Source organism: Cherax quadricarinatus, chromosome 42 (assembly GCF_038502225.1).
Source record: "Cherax quadricarinatus isolate ZL_2023a chromosome 42, ASM3850222v1, whole genome shotgun sequence".
Lineage (NCBI taxonomy): Eukaryota > Metazoa > Arthropoda > Malacostraca > Decapoda > Parastacidae > Cherax > Cherax quadricarinatus.
In genome coordinates, this window is record NC_091333.1 from 22,250,297 (window position 1) to 22,276,050 (window position 25,754).

The following is a 25,754-nucleotide window of genomic DNA, read 5'->3' on the forward strand; positions in this document are numbered from 1 at the left end:
TATTACTGCACCTATTACATACATAGAACACTTAACTCTGATATTAACCCTCCCCTCAAACATCTCCTTGCCAACCTCAACAGAACACATGACCATAACACAAGGCACAGATCACTCTTTGATGTTCCTCGTGTCCATCTCACACTATGCAAAAACTCAATGCACATAAAAGGCCCTAAAATCTGGAATTCATTACCTGTAAATATAAAAGAAACACAACCTGTTTATAAATTCAAGTCTCTTCTCAAAGATTACTTACTCACCCAAAACCAAATAAATACTGAATAACAGAACATTATAAATTGTATATCTTAAATGTTTCTCACAATTATATCACATAAATGTTAAACCTAAAACCCAATCTAACTTTATTATTTTTTAAATACACTACCTAACAGAATCACTACCTAACTGAATGCAACCATATGACCTGTCTTTGTAATACTCACTTGTGCTTTATAGTTATCTGTTTACATTAATGTTTTATCACTGATTTCATCATTGCTTAGTAGCAGCGCTGTATAGTCCTTGTGGCTTAGCGCTTCTTTTTGATTATAATAATAATAATAATAATCATTGCTTAGTTAATCTTAAGTTAATTTTAAGCCAGCCCGTAATGCTATGCATAGTATAAGTGGCTTTGGCATACTGCTCTTATCTGTATTTTTTTTGTACCTCTGTATGTGTGCACAAATTGGAAATAAATAAATAAATAAATAAATAAATAAATAAATCCAATACAGTGGTCAGAATTTAGCAATTTTGCCAATTTCACACAAATTTCAAAAGATGCCAATTTCCAAATAGGGTCCAGAATAAACAAGACAGACATTCCTGGCACTAAAATAACATTTCCTCTGTTCATTAGTCACGTCCCCAGGCCCCTCTTACATTCTTTTGCTTTCCACTTTGAATTTTTATTCTCACAAAAAATAGAAGATTTACTGTTATGCAGACTACTGCATTAGTGTAGAAATGGTATAAATAATATCAGCGCACTTGTGAAAGAATATTAGACTCACTAGTTGACGTGGATTGGACACTTAGCATGATTTGTTTACTTTTGAACTCTTGGTAAAAATCGAACATTTCTGCTACTTTGAGCTCAATTTCAAGGTACTTTCATTGTAAAACCAGTCAAAATCATCTCAATTTCTGTAATATGTCTTCCATTCTATAAAATGGGACCAGGAAAACTAGAATACAACAATAAATACCACACAAAAATACAGTGCAAAGTCGCTGTTTTAATCTAAAAACATGGTCAAAGTTTTTTTTCTCATTACGCACTGTGTGCTGCAAGATTTTTTTTATTCTGTGCACACTGACCACATAGACCCATTCTTTCATATGTAGACCCAGCAGCTTTCTCTCACTAGATTTGAGGGCGCTAGAATTTAGGCGTACTAGTACGTCAAAAGCCCTTGTGCGTAAGCCGTACTAGTATGTCCGAAACACTGAAAGGGTTAAGGAATACACGGATACAGTTACAGAGATTATTATATATAGCAGCATATGTGTAGATTACCTAGGATAACCCAAAAAAGTCAGCGTGGGTGGTGGAGAAGACAGTGTGGGTGGTGGGGAATGCAGTGTGGGTGGTGGGGAAGGCAGTGTGGATTTGTGTCAACAAGTTTTGAAAACAATATAATAATAACAATATTTGTGCAGTTGTTGTGTTGCATACAATGAGTGTATATATATATATATATATATATATATATATATATATATATATATATATATATATATATATATATATATATATATATATTATGCATTATACTGGTCTCACAGGCCACAAAAGTTACTTGAAAAAATAAAATAGAAAAGAAAAAATAGAATAAAGGTAAAAATAATATTACCAAGTAAGTGGCAGTCACCGATGTTGCCTTAAGCAGTTCATATTCTGTAGTAGTATTCATCGCAAAAAAAAAAAGAAATTCTTTTAAAACAATTAGAAAAATATTCTTGAGATTTGTTAAGAATTTTTTTTTTCTGAATATTTTTCAACACTGAGAGCAAGTTTGTGATTATGGGTCTCAACAGTGAAAAGGTTAAAGTAAGGTTTTTTTTTTTTAACCCCTTGACTGTTTCGGTAGTACATGTATATATACGTCTTACGAGCCACCATGTTAGACGTATGTAGTATATACAAAAATTCTAGCGGCTTCAAATCAAGCAGGAGAAAGCTGGTAGGCCCACATGTAAGAGAATAGGTCTGTGTGGTCAGTGTGCATCATATAAAAAAAATCCTGGAGCACACAGTGCATGAGAAAAAAAAAAACTCCGACTGTGTTTTTGGATTAAAACGCCGACTTTGTGGTGTATTTTCGAATAGTATTTATGGTTGTATTCTCATATTATAGAAACAAAGGTGATTTTGATTGGTTTTCCTATGAAAAGAACCTTGAAATGGAGCTCAAAGTAGGGGAAATGTTAGATTTTGCCGATGTTCAAAAGTAAACAAATGATATCCTTGTCCAATAAATGTCCAACTAGCCATTCTAATATGCAGTCACGAATGGGTTGACATTATTTACATAATTATTACTATACTGCAGTACTCTGCATAACAGTAAATCTTCTAATTTTTGTTTGAATAAAATTCAAAATAGGAAGCAAGAGTAATATCAGAGGGGCCTGGAGATGTGACTGATGAACAAAGAAAATGTTATTTTAGATCCAGGAATGTCTGCATTGTTCATTCTGGACCTTATTTTGAAATTGGCATAATTTTTAATTTGCGTGAAATTGGCCAAATTGCAAATTTCTGACCACGTTCTTAGGTAGTTGAAATCAGTAAATGGGCAGTTTCTTGTACTCAATCGATAGAACAAATGGAGTTCTAAAGAAATAGCTATGAGTTTGGTCGACTGGAACAATGGAATTAGCCAAAAATAGGGCTCAAAGTGGGCGAAATCACCGATTCGTAAATATCGCTGAGGTCGCTAGCTTTGCAAGAGTGTAATTCCGTAAGTTTTCCATCAAATTTCATTCTTTTGGTGTCATTACCATTGGGAAAAGATTCTCTATAATTTCATAAGAAAAAATAATTTTTTTTTTTCTGAAAAATGATTCGACACCAGGAGACACCTCAGGATTTGGGGTTCCGACAGTCAAAGGGTTAACAGTAGCTTTGAAGTAGTTGGCAGACAGAAAGCCTTTGAATTCTTCAGGAAAAGTGTTTCAGTTTTTAGTCCTTTTATGCACAATGAGTCGGACACGGGGAATATTAGAGACTTTTATAACCTACTATTATGCCTACAAGTTTTGTTGCAGCTATCAAGAAAGTTTCTGAGCAGGACTGATATTAGAGTTGACTGATCTGTATAGGTAATATGCACTGTAGTATATGCGAGTGAATTTTATGTATGTAAATATAATCACCAAGGGAAAGTGGAACAGAATTCTTCCTCCATGGGCCATGCGTGTCGTAAGAGGAGACTAAAATGCTGGAAGGGGTTAGTAACTCCTTCTCCTGTATATATCACTGAATTTAACCCTTAAATGGTCCAAACATAGATCTATGTTCGCTCGCATAGCACTCTGAACGTAGATCTACGTTTGATTTTATATGCTTTCTTATGTAAAAAAAGTAGATCTATGTTTGGACAGCTTAAGGGTTAAAAGGAGAAGCTTTCGTTTTTCCTTTTGGGCCACCCTGCCTTGGTGGGATACGGCTGGTTTGTCGAAAGAAGAAGTACAGTGGACCCCCGGTTAACGATTTTAATCCGTGCAAGAGGGATAATTGTTATGCGAAATAATCGTTATGCGAATGAATTTTCCCCATAAGAAATAATGGAAATAAAATTAATCCGTGCAAGACGCCCAAAAGTATGAAAAAAATTTTTTTTTACCACATGAAATGTTAATTTTAATACACACAAACTGAAAAAGGCATGCACAATTACATGACACTTACTTTTATTGAAGATCTGGTGATGATTGATGGGATGGGAGGAGGGGAGAGCATTATCTTCTTACTGTTTAGAAGGGGAATCCCCTTCCATTACGACTTGAGGTAGCAAGTCCTTTTCCGGGGTTACTTCCCTTCTTCTTTTAATGCCACTAGGACCAGCTTGAGAGTCACTGGACCTCTGTCGCGCAACAAATCTGTCCATAGAGCTCTGTACCTCCCGTTCCTTTACGATTTGTCTAAAATGGGCCACAACATTGTCATTGAAATAGTCACCAGCACGGCTTGCAACAGCTGTGTCAGGGTGATTTTCATCTATAAAGGTTTGCAGTTCAACCCACTGTGCACACATTTCCTTAATCTTTGAAGTAGGCACAATGGATTCCACAACTGGCATAGGCTTCTCAGGGTTAGCCCCAAACCCTTCAAAATCTTTCTTTATTTCCATACTAATTCTCACCCTTTTTACCACAGGGTTGGCACTAGAAGCTTTCTTGGGGCCCATGGTCACTTATTTTCCAGAAACAGCACCGAAAACACTGTAATAATACGAAATATTCCGAGTGTATGCTTGGATGTTACCGCGGAGGCTGGCTGGTAAACAATGGGACGGCCGGCACATGTGAGGCTGGCTGAGGGCACATTGGACGCGTCTCGGACGAAAATCGGTAAGCGGGTTTTTAATCGGTATGCGCGGCAAAAATTTTGCGATAAAAGTAATCGGTATGCGGAAAAATCGCTATGTGATGCCATCGTTATGCGGGGGTCCACTGTAAATTTAGATTTTTGAAGTCTAAATTTAAGAACTGAGAATTTTTAATATCTGTTTAATCTCTTAATAGTTCCTGGAATCATCACCCTGGCAGCTTCTACCTCTTCCTCATTGTCTACCATCCTTGCTGCCTCTACTTCTCCCTCACTGCCCCTCCCCCCTTTGTATTCTACCCTCACTGTTCTTATCCTTCACCTCATTACCTCTACCTCTCCTTCATTCCTTCCCACCATTGCTGCATCTCAAGTTACTCTACTATATTTTACATTAGCATGATGAGGAACTTCTTCTTTCAACGTACCAGCCGTATCCCTCTGAGGTGGGGTGGCCCAAAAGAAAAAACTAAAGTTTCTCCCCATGCTCCCGGCATTTTAGTAGCCTCTTACGACACGCATGGCTTACAGAGGAAGAATTCTGTTCCACTTCCCCATGGAGATAAGAGGAAATAAACAAGAATAAGAATTAGAAAGAAAATAGAAGAAAACCCAGAGGGGTGTGTATATATATATGCTTGTACACGTATGTGTAGTGTGACCTAAGTGTAAGTAGAAGTAGCAAGACGTACCTGTAATCTTGCATATTTACGAGACAGACAAAAGACACCAGCAATCCTACCATCATGTAAAACAATTACAGGCTTTCGTTTTACACTCGCTTGGCAGGATGGTAGTACCTCCCTGGGCGGTTGCTGTCTACCAACCTACTACCTTAAAAAGAGAAACTTACCTGAACTAATCTCACAGTCATAAGACAGGTGGCTTTACGCTCCTGAGGTGTAATATCAGGATGTGATGTACTGCTATCTAAAAAGGAAATTGAGATGAAAATATATTAAAAAAATTTAACTACTACAGTGAAGAATGAACATGTGTTTAAATTTTATTAAGAAGCATGAAGCCTCCATAGTGCAAAAATGTTCTTGAAAAATTTCCTATCCGACATGAATCAGTAAAGGAAAAAATTAACATGGGCTTACCTAGTTTTATAATTGGTCATATTTTTAAAATACAATATGCAACTTACATAAAGAGTGTAATAAAAAAAATTAGATAATGAAAGATTGCAGCAAGGAGGAGGCTGGAGACAATGAATATGTTGTGCATGAAGGCAATGTGTGGTGTGAATATTATGCAGCGAATCTGTAAGGTTAGAGTTAGAGATTAGAAGGAGGTGCAGGGTTACTAAAAGTATTATTCAGAGGGCTGAGGATGGGTTGTTGAGGTGGTTTGGACATTTAGAAGGGAAGGAACAAAACAGAATGACTTGTAGGGTCTATACACCTACCGCAAAAGGAAGGTAAGGTAGGGGTCGTCCTTGGAAAGGCTGGACGGGGGGAGGGGGGGGAGGTATCGTGTGCGAGGAGTTTAGACTTCCAGCAAGTGTGCATGAGCATGTTAGATAAGAGTGAGTAGAGACAAGTGGTGTTTATGACTTGACGTGCTGTTGGAGTGTGAGCAAGGTAACATTTATGAAGGAATTCAGGGAAACCAGTTAGCCAGACATGAGTCCAGGAAGCAGAAAGTACAGTGCCTGCACTCTGAAGGAGGGGTGGAGATATGTTGCAGTTTCTTAACTGTAGTAGCGGCATGTCTCTGGCAAGATGGTTATGGAGTGAGTGATGATGAAAGTGGTTTCTTCTTTTTCAGCTCACCCTGCCTTGGTGGGAAATGGCCGATGTTTAAAAAACTCCATTTGTGTTATAATTACACCATCTTTTGCATTGCCAAGTCATCATGCCCCCTAAAGAATGCAGTAAACATGCCCTCTCTCTATACAATACAATACAATTTTCATTTCTTTATGTGATACAAATCATGTAATTAACACAATGTACAACTCTGATAGGCACAAAAAAAGCCACTAGTGTGCAATGCATTTCAGGTCAACTAATGAAGATCAAGCAGGAAATTAGGGTATTGGTGCATGAGTATGGCTTGTTACTTTGCTGTTATCAAGCAAACAGAAATAATAAAGAATAAGTATTAAAGTGGCAGACAAATCAAAGCTAGTGAAAAAGCCAGATATACTATCACAGAGATGGAAAAACTGTTGTTATTGTGGATGAGAGAGAAGCAGATGAAGGGAGATATAGTGTCTGCAACTTATATCAGCGAGCATTCACATCCACGGTAAAGTAAAAATTACACTTCCAGGGTCTTGAAATGAATTACCATAATACCATGTACAGCCTATCCTCACTTACTGACAACTTGGAGTTATGACGGGCTCTCTGACGAGTAGCTATTGTATACTGTAAAAGAACTTGGGTCATGAATGGGCAGCACAGCGTCGAGCATCTGAATCTCCTTCTTAGAGCCACTAGGTACACTAGTTTTCACAGTCTCCAAGACTACATATTTGTACAAATTTCCTATTGTTTTTATTCTTCCAAGTGGACAAACAACAGGAAAATGGAAGTACTGTATAAAAGAAGTTCATTGTAAAGGGGTTATTGATGTGCCTCAGCATCAAGCAATCTCCAAGACTACATATTTCATCTATAAATTTGTACTGTATTGTGCATCCCATAGTAGAAGATAGTGTTAAAAGTGCAGCAGCACTTAGAAGAGGAAAAACATGAGGAAAATGGAAATACAAAAAAGTTCACAGTAAATGGTGTGTTCACAGCTGGTGTGTTCATCTGCGTTTACAATGTCAGTGTATCATGGCAGCTTAAGAAATTATTAAACTTAGTGAAAAAGGTATGTCAATGGTAATAATGGTAATAATAATAATAATAATAATAATAATAATAATAATAATAATAATAATAATAATAATAATAATAATCGCTCTGGAATGCTTTAAATGTCAGCTACCAAACCTATACAAAATACGTATCTCATTTAAAGCGCTCCAGAGCAATTTATTATTATCAATTATTATATTATTATTATTATTATTATTATAAATTATTATTATTATAAATTAGTGGAACCTCGGCTTACGAGTTTAATCAGTTCCATGATCTTGCTCATATCCTGATTTGCTTGTATGCTGAGTCAATTTTCCTCTTTTAAATTAACTGAAATGCCATTAATCCGAACCAGCGGAATTCCTGCTCTGGGAGGCAGGACAAAAATAATTCAATATGATGCTAATATCAACTCTATGGCTTATTTATCTATCACAATTCATCTGACATAATAAACAATATAATTAACATAGAAACATGATATATACTCTAGAATGAATAAAATAGGCTATAATATGGCTAGTGGTGGCGGTGGTGACCATTCCCTCTCCCACTCTATCTTCCCGTGCTTTCATTATAAGAGAAAATGGAGTGTTTGTGGGGCTAACTGCACCAGTTTCATAAATAAGTTTCATAAATAAGAAATATTGTATAAAAACATAATAGAGAACATAAAGAAATAAAGTGTTTTTATAAAGTGTACGTACGCTGGTGGAGTTGGAGGCTACCTGCTACTAGCTCCTACTGCCACTGCACACCTCACTTGTTTATCTATGATTTCATGCTGTAATTCCATGGACATCCTCTTTTTCTTCTCAGCACTGTCCTTTGCACTTACTTTCTTAGGACCCATTGTTACAAAAAAGAAATTTGGCAATAATAACACGAGAAATACTTTCACAGCAACATAAACACATTACACAGCTTAGCTGATGTTGTGGCATTGGCTGTGCCACCTAATGGCTATGTTCTGAAACTTGCTCATTATTATTATTAATTATTATTATTAGTATTATTATTACTAATACGTATATTATTATTACACAGTGGAACCTCTACTTGCGAGCGCATCCACGTGCGAGTTTTTCCAAATACGAGCAGTTGATGGGCCGATTTTTTGCTTCCATACGCGAGCAAAATTTCCATGAGCGAGCAGACCTCACGGGAGGTTCCTTGACACTGGTGAGGGGCTCTTGCTCTTGATCTAGGAAACTGGATCTCATTTGTTTGTTGGACTATCTTATTGAAACTTGGACAATGTATGATGGAAAGATGCTTCTTAACGTATACACCAAAAATGAAAGAAATCGGAGCATAAATAATGAGTTCACATCTCAGCAATTAGCCACCCCTTAGCGGTATTTTCGTATGGGTTTTACGGTTGTATTCTCTTTTTTTTTTTTTTGGGTCTCATTTGGCAGAATGGAAGATAATTACAGAAATAGATATGATTTTGATTGCTTTCATGATGAAAAGTACCCTGAAATTGAGCTCAAATCAGCAGAACTGTTCAAATCTTTGGCAATGTTCAAGAGTAAACAAATGACGTCGCTGTCCATTCCAATATGCAGTCGTGAATGGGTCGACATTATTTATACAATTATTGCAATAAGGCAGTAGTCTGCATAACAGTAAATCTTCTATTTTTTTGTATGAATAAAAATTACCAAATATTTATATAATAATAACAACAATAATAATAATAATAATAATAATAATAATAATAATAATAATAATGATAATAATGATAATAATAATATGTATAATAATAATAATAATAATAATACATATAATAATAATATATTACGTATAATAGTAATACATATATAATAATAATGTACTATATAATAATAATTATAATAACAGAAGGCTTCAAAAGTCCGTCACTAGATGGCAGTGCTTACCACAACAAAGAGGGAGCGGTTGTGGTCGCCTCCACCTGTTACATAATGACATACAGTAGACCATTATTTAACACGTTAGTTACGTTCCTGAAAACATAGTGTTAGGTAAAAATCGTGTTAGATGAACTGAAAAACTTCTGGGAAAAATAGGGTTACGTTCCAAAGAGCCCCAAAAAAGCCAAACAACATTTTTTAGGCCTCCACATCTTAAATTGTGGGTGCTGGTGTTCGTGGATGATTGTGAAGAGAGTGGAGAGCTATGCTGTGGCCCTACTGGACTGGTGTGGATGTGTAAGTCAGTCAAGTCTCAAGTCATTCAGTAAGTCTCAAGTCATTCAATAAGTCAGTCAAGTGATTCAGTAAGTCAGTCAAGTGATTTAGTAACTCAGTCAAGTGATTCAGTAAGTCAGTCAAAGATTCAGTAAGTCAGTCAAGTGATTCAGTAAGTCAGTCAAGTGATTCAGAAAGTCAGTCAAGTGATTCAGTAAGTCAGTCAAGTTATTCAGTACATCAGTCAAGTGATTCAGTAAGTCAGTCAAATCATTCAGTAAGTCAGTCACTCAGTAAGTCAGTCACACAAACTTATGTTTACCTCTTTTTTGTGTGTACTAAGTAACATTTCATTATGGCCACAGGATGTCTTGTGTAATATCTTTGTTTCCTTCGTTAATTCTAAGACTTAAATGCTTACACCTTTTCTTGCCACTTTGAGCAACACTGGTATGCCTATTGGGTGTCAGGATTGCTTGGCAGATACAAGATAGAGCAATTAAAAGATTAAAACACAATTCACAATCACAAGCTTGTAACAGAGAAGTTGGATTGGACACGTATGAAGGATGAATGCTGGGATGGTGGAGTGGTGTTAGGGGTGGCTGGGAACGGCGGAAGTCTACCGCTGATCAACAACAAGGCAGCCACTTGAGGAAAAGGGAAGTTTTATTTTCCTTCCCACAAACTGAACCATGTTAAATTCAACTTACAACGTGTTACATAAAATTGTCCTGCTATTCTTCAATCGTGCTATACCCAAATCGTGCCAAATAAACTTGTGCTAAATGACGGTCTACTGTATTTTATTCATTCTGGAGTATATATCAGGTTTCTATGTTATTTATATTGTTTGTTATGTCATATTAGATGAATTATGATAGATAAATAAGCCATATAGATGATATTAGCGAAATTATTCAAAAGTATTTTGTCCGGTCTCCAGACAAACTTTCGTCCAACGCCGACACCGCCCATATCACTATATTTATTCATTTTAGAGTATATATCAGGTTTGTATTGTCTTGCTTCAGGAAAACAACACGAATACACGAAATAATCACCCCAAGTACTGCATATACAGTGGACCCCCACCCAACGGCAGCATCAAGTAACGGCAAATTCATCTAACGGCGCTCTTTGGCGTAAAAAATGGCTCTACCAATGGCGAAAAACTCATCTAACGGCGTTCGTCCAGAACGTGTCCACATGGCGGGAGCGCGGCCTGAGCGAGCCCAGCCACTCCAAGACTCAGTGTGCCATTGTTTACAAGCTGTTGTGGTCAATTCCACGTGTACCTGCCATATATTCTGGATTACAGTGGACTCCAGTATTCGATGGCATCGGTATTCGATAAATCCTGTATTCGATGCATTTTAACGCAAAAATTTTGCCTCGGTATCCGACTGAAAACCTGATATTCGATACAATTCATACGAGACGTGTCCATGTATGGCCTGAACTGCCCCTTGTGTGCCAGTGTTTACAAGCCAGCCAGTGTGAGCGCATCTAAGGATACATTCGGTACATTCCATATTATCCATATTATCACTGTTTTTGGTGCTTGTTTCTGCAAAATAAGTCACCATGGGCCCCAAGAAAGCTTCTAGTGCCAACCCTGTGGTAAAAAGGGTGAGAATTAGTATGGAAATTAAGAAAGATTTTTAAGGGTTTGGGGCTAACCCTGAGAAGCCTATGCCAGTTGTGGAATCCACTGTGCCTACTTTAAAAATTAAGGAAATGTGTGCACAGTGGGTTGAAGTGCAAACCTTTATGGGTGAAAATCACCCAAACACAGCTATTGCAAGCCATGCTGGTGACTATTACAATGACAATGTTGTAGCCCATTTTAGACAAATTGTAAAGGAACGGGAGGTACAGAGCTCTATGGACAGATTTGTTGTGCGACAGAGGTCCAGTGACTCTCAAGCTGGTCCTAGTGGCATTAACCTTTTGAGGGTTGACAGGCCCTCTCCAAGACTCGTTCTCAGGGTCGGCCAAATTTAAAAAAAAAAATAATTTTTTCTTAGGAAAAGATACAGAATCTTTTCCCGATCATAACAACACCAAAATTATGAAATTTGATGGAAAACTTATGGAATTATGCTCTCGCGAAGTTAGCGGTCTCAGCGATGTTTACGCATCGGCAATTTTGCCCACTTTGAGCCCCATTTTCGGCCAATTCCACTGTACTAGTCGACAAAAACATGAATATTTCACTAGAACTCCATTTTTTCTATCGAATGAGTGCAAGAAACCGCCCATTTACCAATTTCAACTATCTAGTACAGTGGTCAGAATTTAGCAATTTTGCCAATTTCACACAAATTACAAAAGATGCCAATTTCCGAGTACGGTCCAGAATAAACAAGAAAGACATTCCTGGCACTAAAATGACATTTCCTCTGTTCATTAGTTACGTCTCAAGGCCCCTCTTACATTCTTTTGCTTTCCACTTTGAATTTTTCTCACAAAAAAAGATTTACTGTTATGCAGACTACTGCATTAGTGTAAAAAATGGTATAAATAATATTGGCGCACTTGCAAAAGAATATTAGACTCACCAGTTGACGTGTATTGGACGCTTGGCATGATTTGTTTACTTTTGAACTTTGGTAAAAATCGAACATTTCTGCTACTTTGAGCTCAATTTCAAGGTACTTTTCATTGTAAAACCAGTCAAAATCATCTCAATTTCTGTAATATGTCTTCCATTCTATAAAATGAGACCAAGCAAACTAGAATATAACAATAAATACCAAACGAAAATACAGTGCAAAGTCGCTGTTTTATTCCAAAAAAACGGTCAGTTTTTTTTTTTCTCATTATGCACTGTGTGCTCCAGGATTTTTTTTATACTGTGCACACTGACCACATAGACCCATTCTTTCATATGTAGGCCTACCAGCTTTCTCCCACTATATTTGAGGGAGCTAGAATTTAGGCGTAACAGTACGTCAAAAACCCTGGGTCGTAAGCCGTACTAGTACAGTCGAAACCCTAAAAGGGTTAAAAGAAGAAGGGAAGTAACCCCGGAAAAGGACTTGCTACCTCAAGTCCTAATGGAAGGGGATTTTCCTTCTAAACACTAACACCATCCACACTGTCCCCTCCTCCCATCCCATCAATCATCACCAGATCTTCAATAAAGGTAAGTGTCATGTAACTGTGCATGTCTTCTTCAGTTTGTGTGTATTAAAATTAATATTTCAAGTGGTAAAAATTTTTTTTTTCATACTTTTGGGTGTCTTGCACGGATTAATTTGATTTCCATTATTTCTTATGGGGAAAATTGATTCGCTTTTCGATATTTTCGATATTCGATGAGCTCTCAGGAACGGATTAATATCGAATACCGGGGGTCCACTGTATTCCAGTGTTTTTCGTGCTTGTAACTCCTAAATAAGCCAACATGGGCCCCAAGAAAGCTTCTAGTGATAAGCCTGTGTTAAACAGGGTGAGAATTACGATGGAAATGAAGAAAAAGATAATTGAAAAATAAGAAAGTGGAGTGCATATGTCCGAGTTGGAAAGGCTATACAACAAACCCCATTCAACCATCAGTACAGTGAACCCCCGCCTTACGAACGCTTTGCATTACGTTAAATCCGACATACAAAGCATTTGAATGCAAAAATTTCGCCTCGCCTCACGATAAAAAACTCGCCTTACGTGATTTGTCCGGGACACGTCCCACGTGTGGCCTCAGCTGCCTCGTGGGTCCCAGTGTTTACAAGCCAGCCAGTGTGGTTGCATCAAAGTATACATTCGGTACATTTCATATTATCACAGTGTTTTTAGCGCATGTAACTGCAAAATAAGTCACCATGGGCCTCAAGAAAGCTTCTAGTGCCAACCCTGTGGTAAAAAGGGTGAAAATTACTATGGAAATGAAGAAAGAGATAACTGCTAAGTAGGAAAGTGGAGTGGGTGTCTTGGAGCTGGCCAGATTGTATACCAAACCCCAATCAACCATCGCTACTATCTTGGCCAACAAAACGGCAATCAAGGAAGCTGTTCTTGCAAAAGGTGCAAGTTTGTTTTCGAAACAGAGATCACAAGTGATAGAAGATGTTGAGAGACTTATTGGTGTGGATAAATGAAAAACAGATAGCAGGAGATAGCATCTCTCAAGCGATCATATGTGAAAAGGCTAGGAAGTTGCATGACAATTTAATTAAAAAAATGCCTGCAACTAGTGGTGATGTGAGTGAATTTAAGGCCAGCAAAGGTTGGTTTGAGAGATTTAAAAATCATTGTGGCATACATAGTGTGATAAGGCATGGTGAGGCTGCCAGTTCGGACCAAAAAGAAGCTGAAAAATATGTGAAGGAATTCAAGGAGTACATAGACAGTGAAGAATTGAAACCTGAACAAGTGTTTAATTGTGACGAAACAGGCCTGTTTTGGAAGAAAATGCCAAGCAGGACCTACATTACTCAGGAGGAAAAGGTACTCCCAGGACATAAGCCTATGAAAGACAGGCTTACTCTCTTGATGTGTGCTAATGCTAGTGGTGATTGCAAAGTGAAGCCTTTATTGGTGTATCACACTGAAACTCCCAAAGCGTTCAGGCAAAACAATGTCCTCAAGGCTAATTTGTGTGTGCTGTGAAGGGCAAACAGTAAGGCATGGGTCACTAGGGACTTTTTCTATGACTGGTTACACCATGCATTTGCCCCCACTGTGAAAAATTACCTAATGGAAAAGAAATTGGACCTCAAGTGCCTCCTGGTATTAGACAATGCTCCTGGTCATCCTTCAGACTTGGCTGAGCAACTTTCTGGGGACATGAGCTTTATTAAGATCAAGTTTTTGCCTCCTAATACCACTCCTCTCCTGTAGCCCATGGACCAGCAGGTCATTTCAAACTTCAAAAAACTCTACACAATAGCTATGTTTCAAAAGTGCTTTGAAGTGACTTCAGACACTCGATTGACTCTAAAAGAGTTTTGGAAAGATCACTTTTGTATCCTCAGTTGTGTAAACCTTATAGGTAAGGCTTGGGAGGGAGTGACTAAGAGGATCTTGAACTCTGCTTGGAAGAAACTGTGGCCACAGTGTGTAGAAGAAAGGGATTTTGAAGGGTTTGGGGCTAACCCTGAGAAGCGTATGCCAGTTGTGGAATCCATTGTGGCATTAGAGAAGTAAGTCCTTGGGGTTGGAGGTTAGTGGGGAGGATGTGGAAGAGCTGGTGGAGGAGGAAAATGAAGAACTAACCACTGATGAGCTGCAAGATCATCTTCAACAGCAAGAGGCCAGACCTGAGGAAACTGCTTCAGAGGAGGGGAGAGAGAAATTGAGGAAGTTGCCAACTTCAAAGATTAAGGAAATGTGTACAAAGTGGGTTGAACTGCAAACCTTTTTTGATGAAAATCACCCTGACACAGCTATTGAAAGCAGTGTTGGCAAGCTGTACAATGACAATGTTATGGCCCATTTTAGGAAAGTCTTAAAGGAACGGGAGGCACAGAGCTCTATGGACAGATCTGTTGTGTGACAGAGGTCCAGTGACTCTCAAGCTGGTCCTAGTGGCATTAAAAGAAAAAGGGAAGTAACCCCGGAAAAGGACTTGCTACTTCAAGTCCTAATGGAAGGGGATTCCCCTTCCAAACAATAACTTCCACACTCTCCCCTCCTCCCATCCCACCAATCATCACCAGATCTTCAATAAAGGTAAGTGTCATGTATTCTATTCTTATTAGAGTAGTAACTGTGCATGTCTTCTTCAGTTTGTGTGTATTAAAATTAATATTTCACATGGTAAAAAAATTTTTTTTTTAATTTAGCTAATGATAATTTCAGCTCACGATGAGCTCTCAGGAACGGATTAATATCGTAAGGCGGGGGTCCACTGTACTATCTTGGTGAACAGAAAGGCAATCAAGTAAGCTGTTGTTGCGAAAAGTGCAAGTATGTTTTCAAAACGGAGACCGCAAATAATTGAAGAGATAGAGAGACTGTTATTGGTATGGATAAACGAAAAACAATTATCAGGAGATAGTATTTCTCAGTCTATAATTTGTGAAAAGGCAAGGCAGTTCCTTGATGATCTCATTAAGAAAATGCCTCAAAATAGTTATGATATTGATGAATTTAAGGCCAGCAAAGGCTGGTTTGAGAGATTTAACCCCATGACTGTCGCAACCCCAAATCCTGAGGTGTCTCCTGGTGTCGCAAAATTTAAAAAAAAAAAAATTATTTTTTCTTATGAAATGATAGATGATCTTTTCCCGATTGTAGTGACACCAAAAGATCGAAATTTGATGGAAAACTGACGGAATTACGCTCTTGTGAAGTTAGCGACCTAGGCGATATTTACAAAATGGCGATTTCGCCCACTTTGAGCCCTATTATCGGCTAATTCCATTGTTCCAGTCGACCAAACTCATAGCTATTTCTTTAGAACTTCGTTGTTTTCTATTGAGTGAGTACAAGAAATTGCCCATTTACCGATTTCAACTACCCAATAACGTGGTCAGAAATTTGCAATTTGGCCAATTTCACAAAAACTAAAAAATATGACAATTTCAAAATAAGGTCCAGAATGAACAATGCAGACATTCCTGGCTCTAAAATAACATTTTCTTTGTTCATCAGTCACGTCTCCCGGCCCCTCTGATATTACTCTTGTTTTCTATTTTGAATTTTTATTCAAACAAAAATAGAAGATTTACTGTTATGCAGACTACTGCAATACTGTAATAATTGTACAAATAATGTCAACCCATTCATGACTGCATATCAGAATGGGTAGCTGGACATTTATTGGACAATGACATCATTTGTTTACTTTTGAAAGTCGGCAAAAATCAAACATTTCCCCTACTTTGAGCTCCATTTCCAGGTTCTTTTTATAGTAAAATCAATCAAAATCACCTCTATTTCTATAATATGTTTTCCATTCTATCAAATGAGACCAAGAAAATGAGAATACAACCATAAATACAGTGGACCCTAGACCAACGATGGCATCGTATAACGTTAAATCTGACTAGCGATACATTTTAACGCAAAAAATTTGCCTCGACTAGCGCTAAAAAACTCGACCAATGTGATTCGTTCCGTTCAAGATGTGTCCACATGTGGCCTGAGCATGCCTCACTTGTCCCGTGGGTGCCAATGTTTACAAGCCAGCCAGCCACCGTGGTCGCATCCAAACATACAATCGGAACATTTCATATTATCACAGCGTTTTAAGCGATTGCACCTGCAAAATAAGTCACCATGGGCCCCAAGAAAGCTTCTAGTGCCAACCCTACAGCAAAAAGGGGTGAGAATTACTATGGATATGAAGAAAGAGATCATTGCTAAGTATGAAAGTGGAGTGCGTGTCTCCGAGCTGGCCAGGTTGTACACAAAACCCCAATCAACCATCGCTACTATTGTGGCCAAGAAAACGGCAATCAAGGAAGCTGTTCTTGCCAAAGGTGCAACTATGTTTTTGAAACCGAGATCGCAAGTGATAGAAGATGTTGAGAGGCTGTTATTGGTGTGGATAAACGAAAAACAGATAGCAGGAGAAAGCATCTCTAAAGCGATCATATGTGAAAAGGCTAGGAAGTTGCATGACAATTTAATTAAAAAAATGCCTGCAACGAGTGGTGATGTGAGTGAATTTAAGGCCAGCAAAGGTTGGTTTGAGAGATTTAAGAATCGTAGTGGCATACATAGTGTGATAAGGCATGGTGATGCTGCCAGTTCGGGCCAAAAAGCAGCTGAAAAATATGTGCAGGAATTCAAGGAGTACATAGACAGTGAAGGACTGAAACCTGAACAAGTGTTTAATTGTGACGAAACAGGCCTGTTTTGGAAGAAAATACCAAGCAGGACCTACATTACTCAGGAGGAAAAGGCACTCCCAGGACATAAGCCTATGAAAGACAGGCTTACTCTCTTGATGTGTGCTAATGCTAGTGGTGATTGCAAAGTGAAGCCTTTATTGGTGTATCACACTGAAACTCCCAGAGCATTCAGGCAAAACAATGTCCTCAAGGCTAATTTCTGTGTGCTGTGGAGGGCAAACAGTAAGGCATGGGTCACTAGGGACTTTTCTATGACTGGTTACACCATGCATTTGCCCCCACTGAAAAATTACCTCCTGGAAAAAAAATTGGACCTTAAGTGCCTCCTGGTATTAGACAATGCTCCTGGTCATCCTTCAGACTTGGCAGAGCGACTTTCTGGGGACATGAGCTTCATCAAGGTCAAGTTTTTGTCTCCTAATACCACTCCTCTCCTGCAGCCCATGGACCAGCAGGTCATTGCAAACTTCAAAAAACTCTACACAAAAGCTATGTTTGAAAGGTGCTTTGTAGTGACCTCAGAAACTCAATTGACTCTTAGAGTTTTGGAGAGATCACTTTAGCATCCTCAACTGTGTAAACATTATAGGTAAAGCTTGGGAGGAAGTGACTAAGAGGACCTTGAACTCTGCTTGGAAGAAACTGTGGCCAGAATGAGTAGACAAAAGGGATTTTGAAGGATATGAGGCTAACCTTGAGAAGCCTATGCCAGTTGTGGAATCAATTGTGGCATTGGGGAAGTCCTTGGGGTTGGAGGATGTGGAAGAGTTGGTGGAGGAGGACAATGAAGAACTAACCACTGATGAGCTGCAAGATCATCTTCAACAGCAAGAGGCAAGACCTGAGGTAACTGCTCCGGAGGAGGGGATAGAGAAATTGAAGAAGTTGTCTACTTCAAAGATTAAGGAAATGTGTGCAATGTGGCTTAAAGTGCAAACCTTTTTTTAATGAAAATCACCCTCACACAGCTATTGCAAGCCGTGCTGGTGACTATTACACTGACAATCTTGTGAAACACTTTAGGAATGTCATAAAGGAACGGGAGGTACAGGCCTCTATGGACAGATATGTTGTGCGACAGAAGTCCAGTGACATTAAAAAACAAAGAAGAGAAATAACCCCAGAAAAGGACTTGCCACCTGAAGTCCTAATAGAAGGGGATTCCCCTTCTAAACACTAACACCACCCACACTCTCCCCTCCTCCCATCTCATCAATCATCACCAGATCTTCAATAAAGGTAAGTGTCATGTAATTGTGCATGTCTTCTTCAGTTTGTGTGTATTAAAATTAATATTTCATGTGGTAAAATTTTTTTTTCAATACTTTGGGGTGTGAGGAACGGATTAATTTGATTTCCATTATTTCTTATGGGGAAAATTAACTCGACTAACAATTATTTCGACTAACGATGAGCTCTCAGGAACGGATTAATATCGCTGGTTGAGGGTCCACTGTACTATATGAAAATAGACCAAAAAGTCGGCATTTTAATTAAAAAAAAATGGTCGGAGATTTTTTTTGTTTCTCATTATGCACTGTGTGCTCCAGGATTTTTTTATATGGTGCACACTGACCACACAGACCCATTCTCTCACAAGTGGGCCTACCAGCTTTCTCCTGCTTGATTTGAAGCTGCTAGAATTTATGAGTATACGTATATACGTCAAACACGGTGGCTCGTCAGACATATATACACGACAGAAACAGTCAAAGGGTTAAGAATCGTAGTGGCATATTCAGTGTGGTAAGGCATGGTGAGGCTGGCAGTTCAGACAAAAAAGCAGCTGAAAAATATGTGAAGGACTCTAAGGAATACATAGAGACTGAAGACTTAAAACCTAAACAAGTGTTTAATTGTGACAAAACAGGTCTGTTTTGGAAGAAAATGCCAAACAGGGCCTACATTACTCAGGAGGAAAAGGCACTCCCAGGAAATAAGCCTATGAAAGACAGACTGACATTAATGTTGTGTAGTAATGCTAGTGGTGATTGCAAAGTGAAGCCTTTGTTGGTGTATCACTGTGTTCAGGAAAAACAATATCATCAAGGGTAATTTGTGTGTGATGTGGAGATCAAACAGTAAGGCATGGGTGCCTAGGGAACTTTTCTTGGACTGGTTTTTTGGTGTGTTTGGCCCCACTGTGACAAAATACCTCCAGGAAAAGAAATTGTCACTCAAGTGCCTCCTGGTAATGGACAATGCTCCTGCTCATCCTCACGACTTGCAAGAGGAAATTGCAAAGGAGTTTGGTTTTGTTAAAGTGAAGTTTTTGCCTCCTAATACAACTCCTCTCATCCAGCCCATGGACCAGCAGGTTATTTGAAACTTCAAAAAACTCTACACAAAAACAGTGTTTCAAAAGTGCCCTGAAGTGACCTCAGTCACTCAATTGACCCTAAGAGAGTTTTTCAAAGATCACTTCAATATCCTCAGTTGCATAAACCTTATAGGTAAGGCTTGGCAGGGAGTGACTTCCAGGACTTTGAACTCTGCTTGGAGGAAACTGTGGCCACAATGTGTACAAGAGAGGGATTTTGAAGGGTTTGGGGCTAACACTCAGGAGCCTATGCCAGTAGTGGAAGCTATTGTGTCATTTGGGAAGTCCTTGGGGTTGGAGGTTTGTGGCAAGGATGTGGAAGAGTTGGTGCAGAACGACGAGGAAGAACTAACCACTGCAGACCTGCAAGAGCTTCAGGTGCAACAGCAACAGATCACATCTCAGGAATGTTCTTCAGAGCAGGAGGACAAGAGACAGAGGAAGATGACTTCGTCAAGGATTAGGGAAATGTGTTCAATGTTTACAAAGGTGCAAGCATTTATCGATGAATTTTATCCTGTCACATTAGTTGCAAGCCATATTGGCAACATGTACAATGACACTGTGTCCCATTTTAGGGAAATCCTAAGGGCATGTGAGAAACAGAGCTCTCTGGACAGATTTTTGGTGCAACAGGGGTCCAGTGACTCTCAAGCTGGTCTAGTGGCATTAAAAAACAAAAAAGGGAGATAACCCCACCAAAGGACTTAATACCTCAAGTCTTTATGGAAGGGGATTCCCCTTCCAAACAATAAAACACCTGCATCATTTGCTCTCCTACCGTCTCATCACTCATCAACTCCACAATAAAGGTAAGTGGCATTTAATTATTGTTTATTTTGCATGTCCCATTCATTTTTGCAGGGAAATGTATATTTCATGTAAAAAAAATTATTTTGGGTGTCTGGAACAGATTAACCCTTTGACTGTCGCAGGCCCCTTTCTGAAACTGTCATTCTATTTCGATAAATTTTTGAAAAAAAAAAAATTATTTTTTCTTATGAAATGATAGAGAATCTTTTCCCGATGGTAATGACACCAAAAGTATTAAAGTTGGTCGAAAACTCACGGAATTACGCTCCCGCGAAGTAAGCGGTCTCGGCGTAATATACGTATCAGCGATTTCGCCGACTTTGAGCCCTGTTTTTAGCCAATTCCATTGTTCCAGTCAACCAAACTCATAGCTATTTCTTTAGAACTCCATTCTATCTATCAGTTGAGTACAAGAAACCGTCCATTTACCGATTTGAACTACCCAATAAAGTGGTCAGAAATTGGCAATTTGGCCAATTTCACACAAATTAAAAAAGAAGCCAATTTCAAAATAGGGTCCAGAATAAACAATGGAGACATTCTTGGCACTAAAATAACATTTCCTCTGTTCATTAGTCACGTCTCTAGACCCCTCTTACATTACTATTGCTTTCTATTTTGATTTTTTTATTCAAACAAAAAATACAAAATTTACTGGTATGCAGACTACTGCATTATTGTAAAAATGGTATAAATAATATCAGTGCACTAGTGAAAGAATATTAGACTCCCCAGTTGACGTGTATTGGACTTGTGGTGTGATTTGCTTACTCCTGAACATTGGTAAAAATCGAACATTTCTGCTACTTTGAGCTCAATTTCAAGGTCGTTTTCATCATGAAAGTAGTCAAAATCATCTCTATTTCTGTAATATGTTTTCCATTTTATCACTTGAGACCATGAAAACGAGAATACAACGATAAATACCATACGAAAATACACCTCAAAGTCGGAGTTTTAATCCAAAAAAAAATGGTCATTTTTTTTTTTTTCTCATTACGCACTGTGTGCTGCAGGACTTTTTTTATGTGGTGCACACTGACCACACAGACCCATTCTCTCACATGTGGGCCAACCAGCTTTCTCCCGCTAGATTTGAAGCCGCTAGAATTTACGTGTATTAATACGTCAGAAACAGTGGCGCGTAAGACGTACAGTGGACCCTCGCATAACGCTATTAATCCGTTCCTGAGAGCTCAACGTTATGCGAAATTATCGTTATGCGAATTAATTTTCCCCATAAGAAATAATGGAAATCAAATTAATCCGTTCCTCACACCCCAAAGTATGAAAAAAAATTTTTACATGAAATATTAATTTTAATACACACAAACTGAAGAAGACATGTACAGTTACATGACACTTACCTTTATTGAAGATCTGGTGATGATTGATGGGATGGGAGGAGGGGAGAGTGTTGATGGTCTTAGTGTTTAGAAGGGGAATCCCCTTCCATTAGGACTTGAGGTGTCAAGTCCTTTTCCGGGGTTACTTCCCTTCTTCTTTTAATGCCACTAGGACCAGCTTCAGAGTCACTGGACTTCTGTCACACAACATATCTGTCCACAGAGGTCTGTACCTCTTGTTCCTTTATGACTTTCCTAAAGTGTTTCACAACATTGTCAGTGTAATAGTCACCAGCATGGCTTGCAATAGCTGTCTGAGGGTGATTTTCATCCATAAAGGTTTGCACTTTAAGCCACATTGCACAGATTTCCTTAATCTTTGAAGTAGGTAACTTCAATTTTTCTCTCCCCTCCTCCGAAGCATTTTCCTCAGGTCTGCCCTCTTGCTGTTGAAGATGATCTAGCAGCTCATCAGTGATTTGTTCGTCATTGTCCTCCTCCACCAACTCTTCCACATCCTCCCCACTAACCTCCAACCCCAAGGACTTCCCCAATGCCACAATTGATTCCTCAACTGGCATAGGATTCCCAGGGTTAGCCTCAAACCCTTCAAAATCCCTTTTGTCTACACATTCTGGCCACAGTTTTTTCCAAGCAGAGTTCAAGGTCCTCTTAGTCACTCCCTCCCAAGCCTTACCTGTAAGGTTTACACAATTGAGGATATTAAAGTGATCTCTCCAAAACTCTCTTAGAGTCAATTGAGTTTCTGAGGTCACTAAAAAGCACCTTTCAAACAGAGCTTTTGTGTACAGTTTTTTGAAGCTTGCAATAACCTGCTGGTCCATGGGCTGCAGGAGAGGAGTGGTATTAGGAGGCAAAAACTTGACCTTAATGAAGCTCATGTCCCCACAAAGTTGCTCTGCCAAGTCTGTAGGATGACCAGTTGCATTGTCTAACACCAGGAGGCACTTAAGGTCTAATTTCTTTTCAGTTAGGTAATTTTTCACATTGGGGGCAAATGTTTGGTGTAACCAGTCATAGTGACCCATGCCTTACTGTTTGCCCTCCACAGCACACACAAATTAGCCTTGAGGATATTCTTTTGCCTGAACGCTCTGGGAGTTTCAGAGTGATACACTAATAAAGTCTTCACTTTGCAATCACCACTAGCATTGGCACACATTAACAGAGTAAGCCTGTCTTTAATAGGCTTATGTCCTGGGAGTGCCTTTTCCTCCTGAGTAATGTAGGTCCTGCTTGGCATTTTCTTCCAAAACAGGCCTGTTTCGTCACAATTAAACACTTGTTCAGGTTTCAGTCCTTCACTGTCTATGTACTCCTTGAATTCCTGCACATATTTTTCAGCTGCTTTGTGGTCCGAACTGGCAGCCTCACCATGCCTTATAACACTATACACAAATAACCCGCACATGAAAGAGAGAAGCTTACGACGACGTTTTGGTCCGACTTGGACTATTTACAAAGTCACACTAACCAGAAGTGGAGCAGGACGGCTATATATAGGCAGGAAGAGGTGGTGGTAGTAGTAGTAGTTTATTTCACCACTTCCCCTTTCACGCACCTCTGTGTGCTTGCTCTCCCTCTGTGGGCACCTAGCTCTCTTGCAGTGCTCCCCTTCCTTTGTATTTGACTGGCTCGTCCTCCTTATTCCCCACTTCTACCCAGGGCCGGATTACCACATAGGCAAACTAGGCATTTGCCTAGGGCCCCGCGCATTTGGGGGCCCCGCGGTCCAAGGGGTTCAGGGGCTCATCCAAGACTGCGCACATGGTGCAAGTGCAAAGGGGTCCCTACCTAAAAAGTTCAAGTGTTTGGAGAGTAAAATTGATTTTTAAAAATTAATCAAAACAAAAATAAATAATGAAATAAAATAAAATAAAAATAAATAAACCTAACCATAGATGGCAACACTCAACACGCCTTTGTCTACATCAGAACAGTTGTGTTTTCCCGCTAATGGGTGAGTATGGGAGATTCCTCTCCAACTTTCTGTAGTAATTACACGTTATCTAGACTTTTACTGTGATAAATTAACTGAAGTGTTGTTGATAGACATTGATGTGTATGGATGTTTGTTTGTTTTTGCCTCTAAATGTTAAGGGAGGTACCTGATAGGGTTACTTGACCAGTAAAGACGCATTTTTGGTAAAAATACTATAAAGAAAAACCTAAAAACGCAAACTGACTTCCGTTTGTAGGTTTTAAAAGCACTTTGTCCTGTCTTTAAGTCTTTATCATTTCAATAACAGATCTCAATTGATTGTTCTACATCACTTCCGTCACAAATGCTTAGTTTTCAAGTTGCGACGGAAGTGATGTAGAACATCAATTAATTTACTACATATTTTCCCAGAAACACATAAGCCATATCAGAAAATCGTTGGTTGGGTGAAACTGAAAATTGTCCCTGCATTCTTTAATTCTCATGTCCTTATCTATGGTGGTACGCCATATATCATGCAAAGCATAATGATTAGTTTAGTTATGAAAATGGTAATATAAATACCACTGTGCATTGTTCTTGGACTCGGTATGATTTCTGTTTAAGTAAATTGGAGATCAAGAAGGATGAATTAGTAAAATATTTGTAGCCCAAATCACTAACCTAATCTATGGTAAAAGTTCTGTATATGACTCCTTTCTGGTAACGTTTTGAATTTTTAGATGCGCAGCCAGAGGAAAGGGGGCTACAAGGGCCATATCCCCCCAATTGACAGAAAAAAAAAATTAATAATTAAAAAATTAATAATAATTGATAATGAAAAATTTGTATTTGCATGATTACAGACAGTGATACATCCTCATTATGGCATCTCGTGAACGTGATGTTGGACGTTCTTATGCGAGTGGGTCACAGAAAAGAAAGAAAATTTAAGAAGAAGAACAGAAAAAGAAAGATGTAGGAAGCTGCAGAAAGATCACAGACATGCTCACGAAAACAGTTTCTGATGTTACCAGTACAGTTGAATCTGCAGATACGTCAGATCATACAGGAAGCCCTCCCTCCATTATTTCTCAGCCAGCATCTACTTCTTTTGTGTCTCCTCTCAATGTCTCAACAGACATTTCATCCACAGGATTTGTCTTAAAAGATCCTGCCTCATGGCCAAATGTAATCCCAGATTCTCTACGTAATGCTTTCATTGCAGAAAGCTTCAGTCAAACTCTGAACATTGACTTTAGGAAATCAGCAAGGATTTATGATGATGGAAGTCGTCGTTGTTTAAAGTCATCTATGTTTTATAGGAAGCTTGCAAATTCAGAAACTGTGAAAAGATCATGGATGGTATACTCTGAAAGCTCAAGAAAAGTGTACTGTTCAGCATGCAAGCTATTTTCTACCAAAGAAAATATACCTTCACACAGGGGTTCAATGACTGGAAAAATTCCAAGCATTTCAAGGAACATGAAAACAGCACCACTCACAGGAGCTGACATTTTAGCCAGTGTATTTCGTGCACAGAAAAAAGGCTTATTGGATTCTCATTTGGAAAATCAAACTGAAAAAGAGCGCACTTATTGGAGAAAAGTTCTAGAAAGAGTTGTTGCTGTTGTAAAATTCTTAGCTCTAAGAGGACTTGCTTTCCGTGGAGAAAATGAGGTTTTTGGTTCGGAAAACAATGGCAATTTCCTAGGGATCATAGAACTGTTAGCACAATTCGATCCATTCTTAGCAAATCATGTGTCACGCCTTGGGAATGCAGGAAGAGGCACTGTATCTTACATGTCATCTACTATATGCAATGAATTTATTGAACTGATGACTAAGAAGGTCCTCAATAACATCATAGCAGCTGTGAAAACTGCAAAATACTTTGCAATAAGTGTAGATTCAACACCAGATATTTCACATACAGATCAATTGACATTCATTGTTCGCTTTGTCGAC

The 25,754-nt window shown here is 38.7% G+C and overlaps 1 protein-coding gene across 6 annotated transcripts in view; it reads right to left on the minus strand.

Moving 5' to 3' along the window:
* Positions 1 to 25,754, minus strand: part of ida (anaphase promoting complex subunit 5 ida) — a 348,644-nt gene that overhangs the window by 307,124 nt on the left and 15,766 nt on the right. For 5 of the 6 annotated variants that reach the window (XM_070093406.1, XM_070093405.1, XM_070093407.1 and 2 more), the window contains exon 3: positions 5,418 to 5,494. In XM_070093406.1, coding sequence (XP_069949507.1) covers positions 5,418 to 5,494 — 77 coding nt within the window. Of the gene's footprint in view, positions 1 to 5,417; positions 5,495 to 25,754 lie in introns of those variants that run through there. The other variant, XM_070093408.1, reaches the window with a different exon arrangement.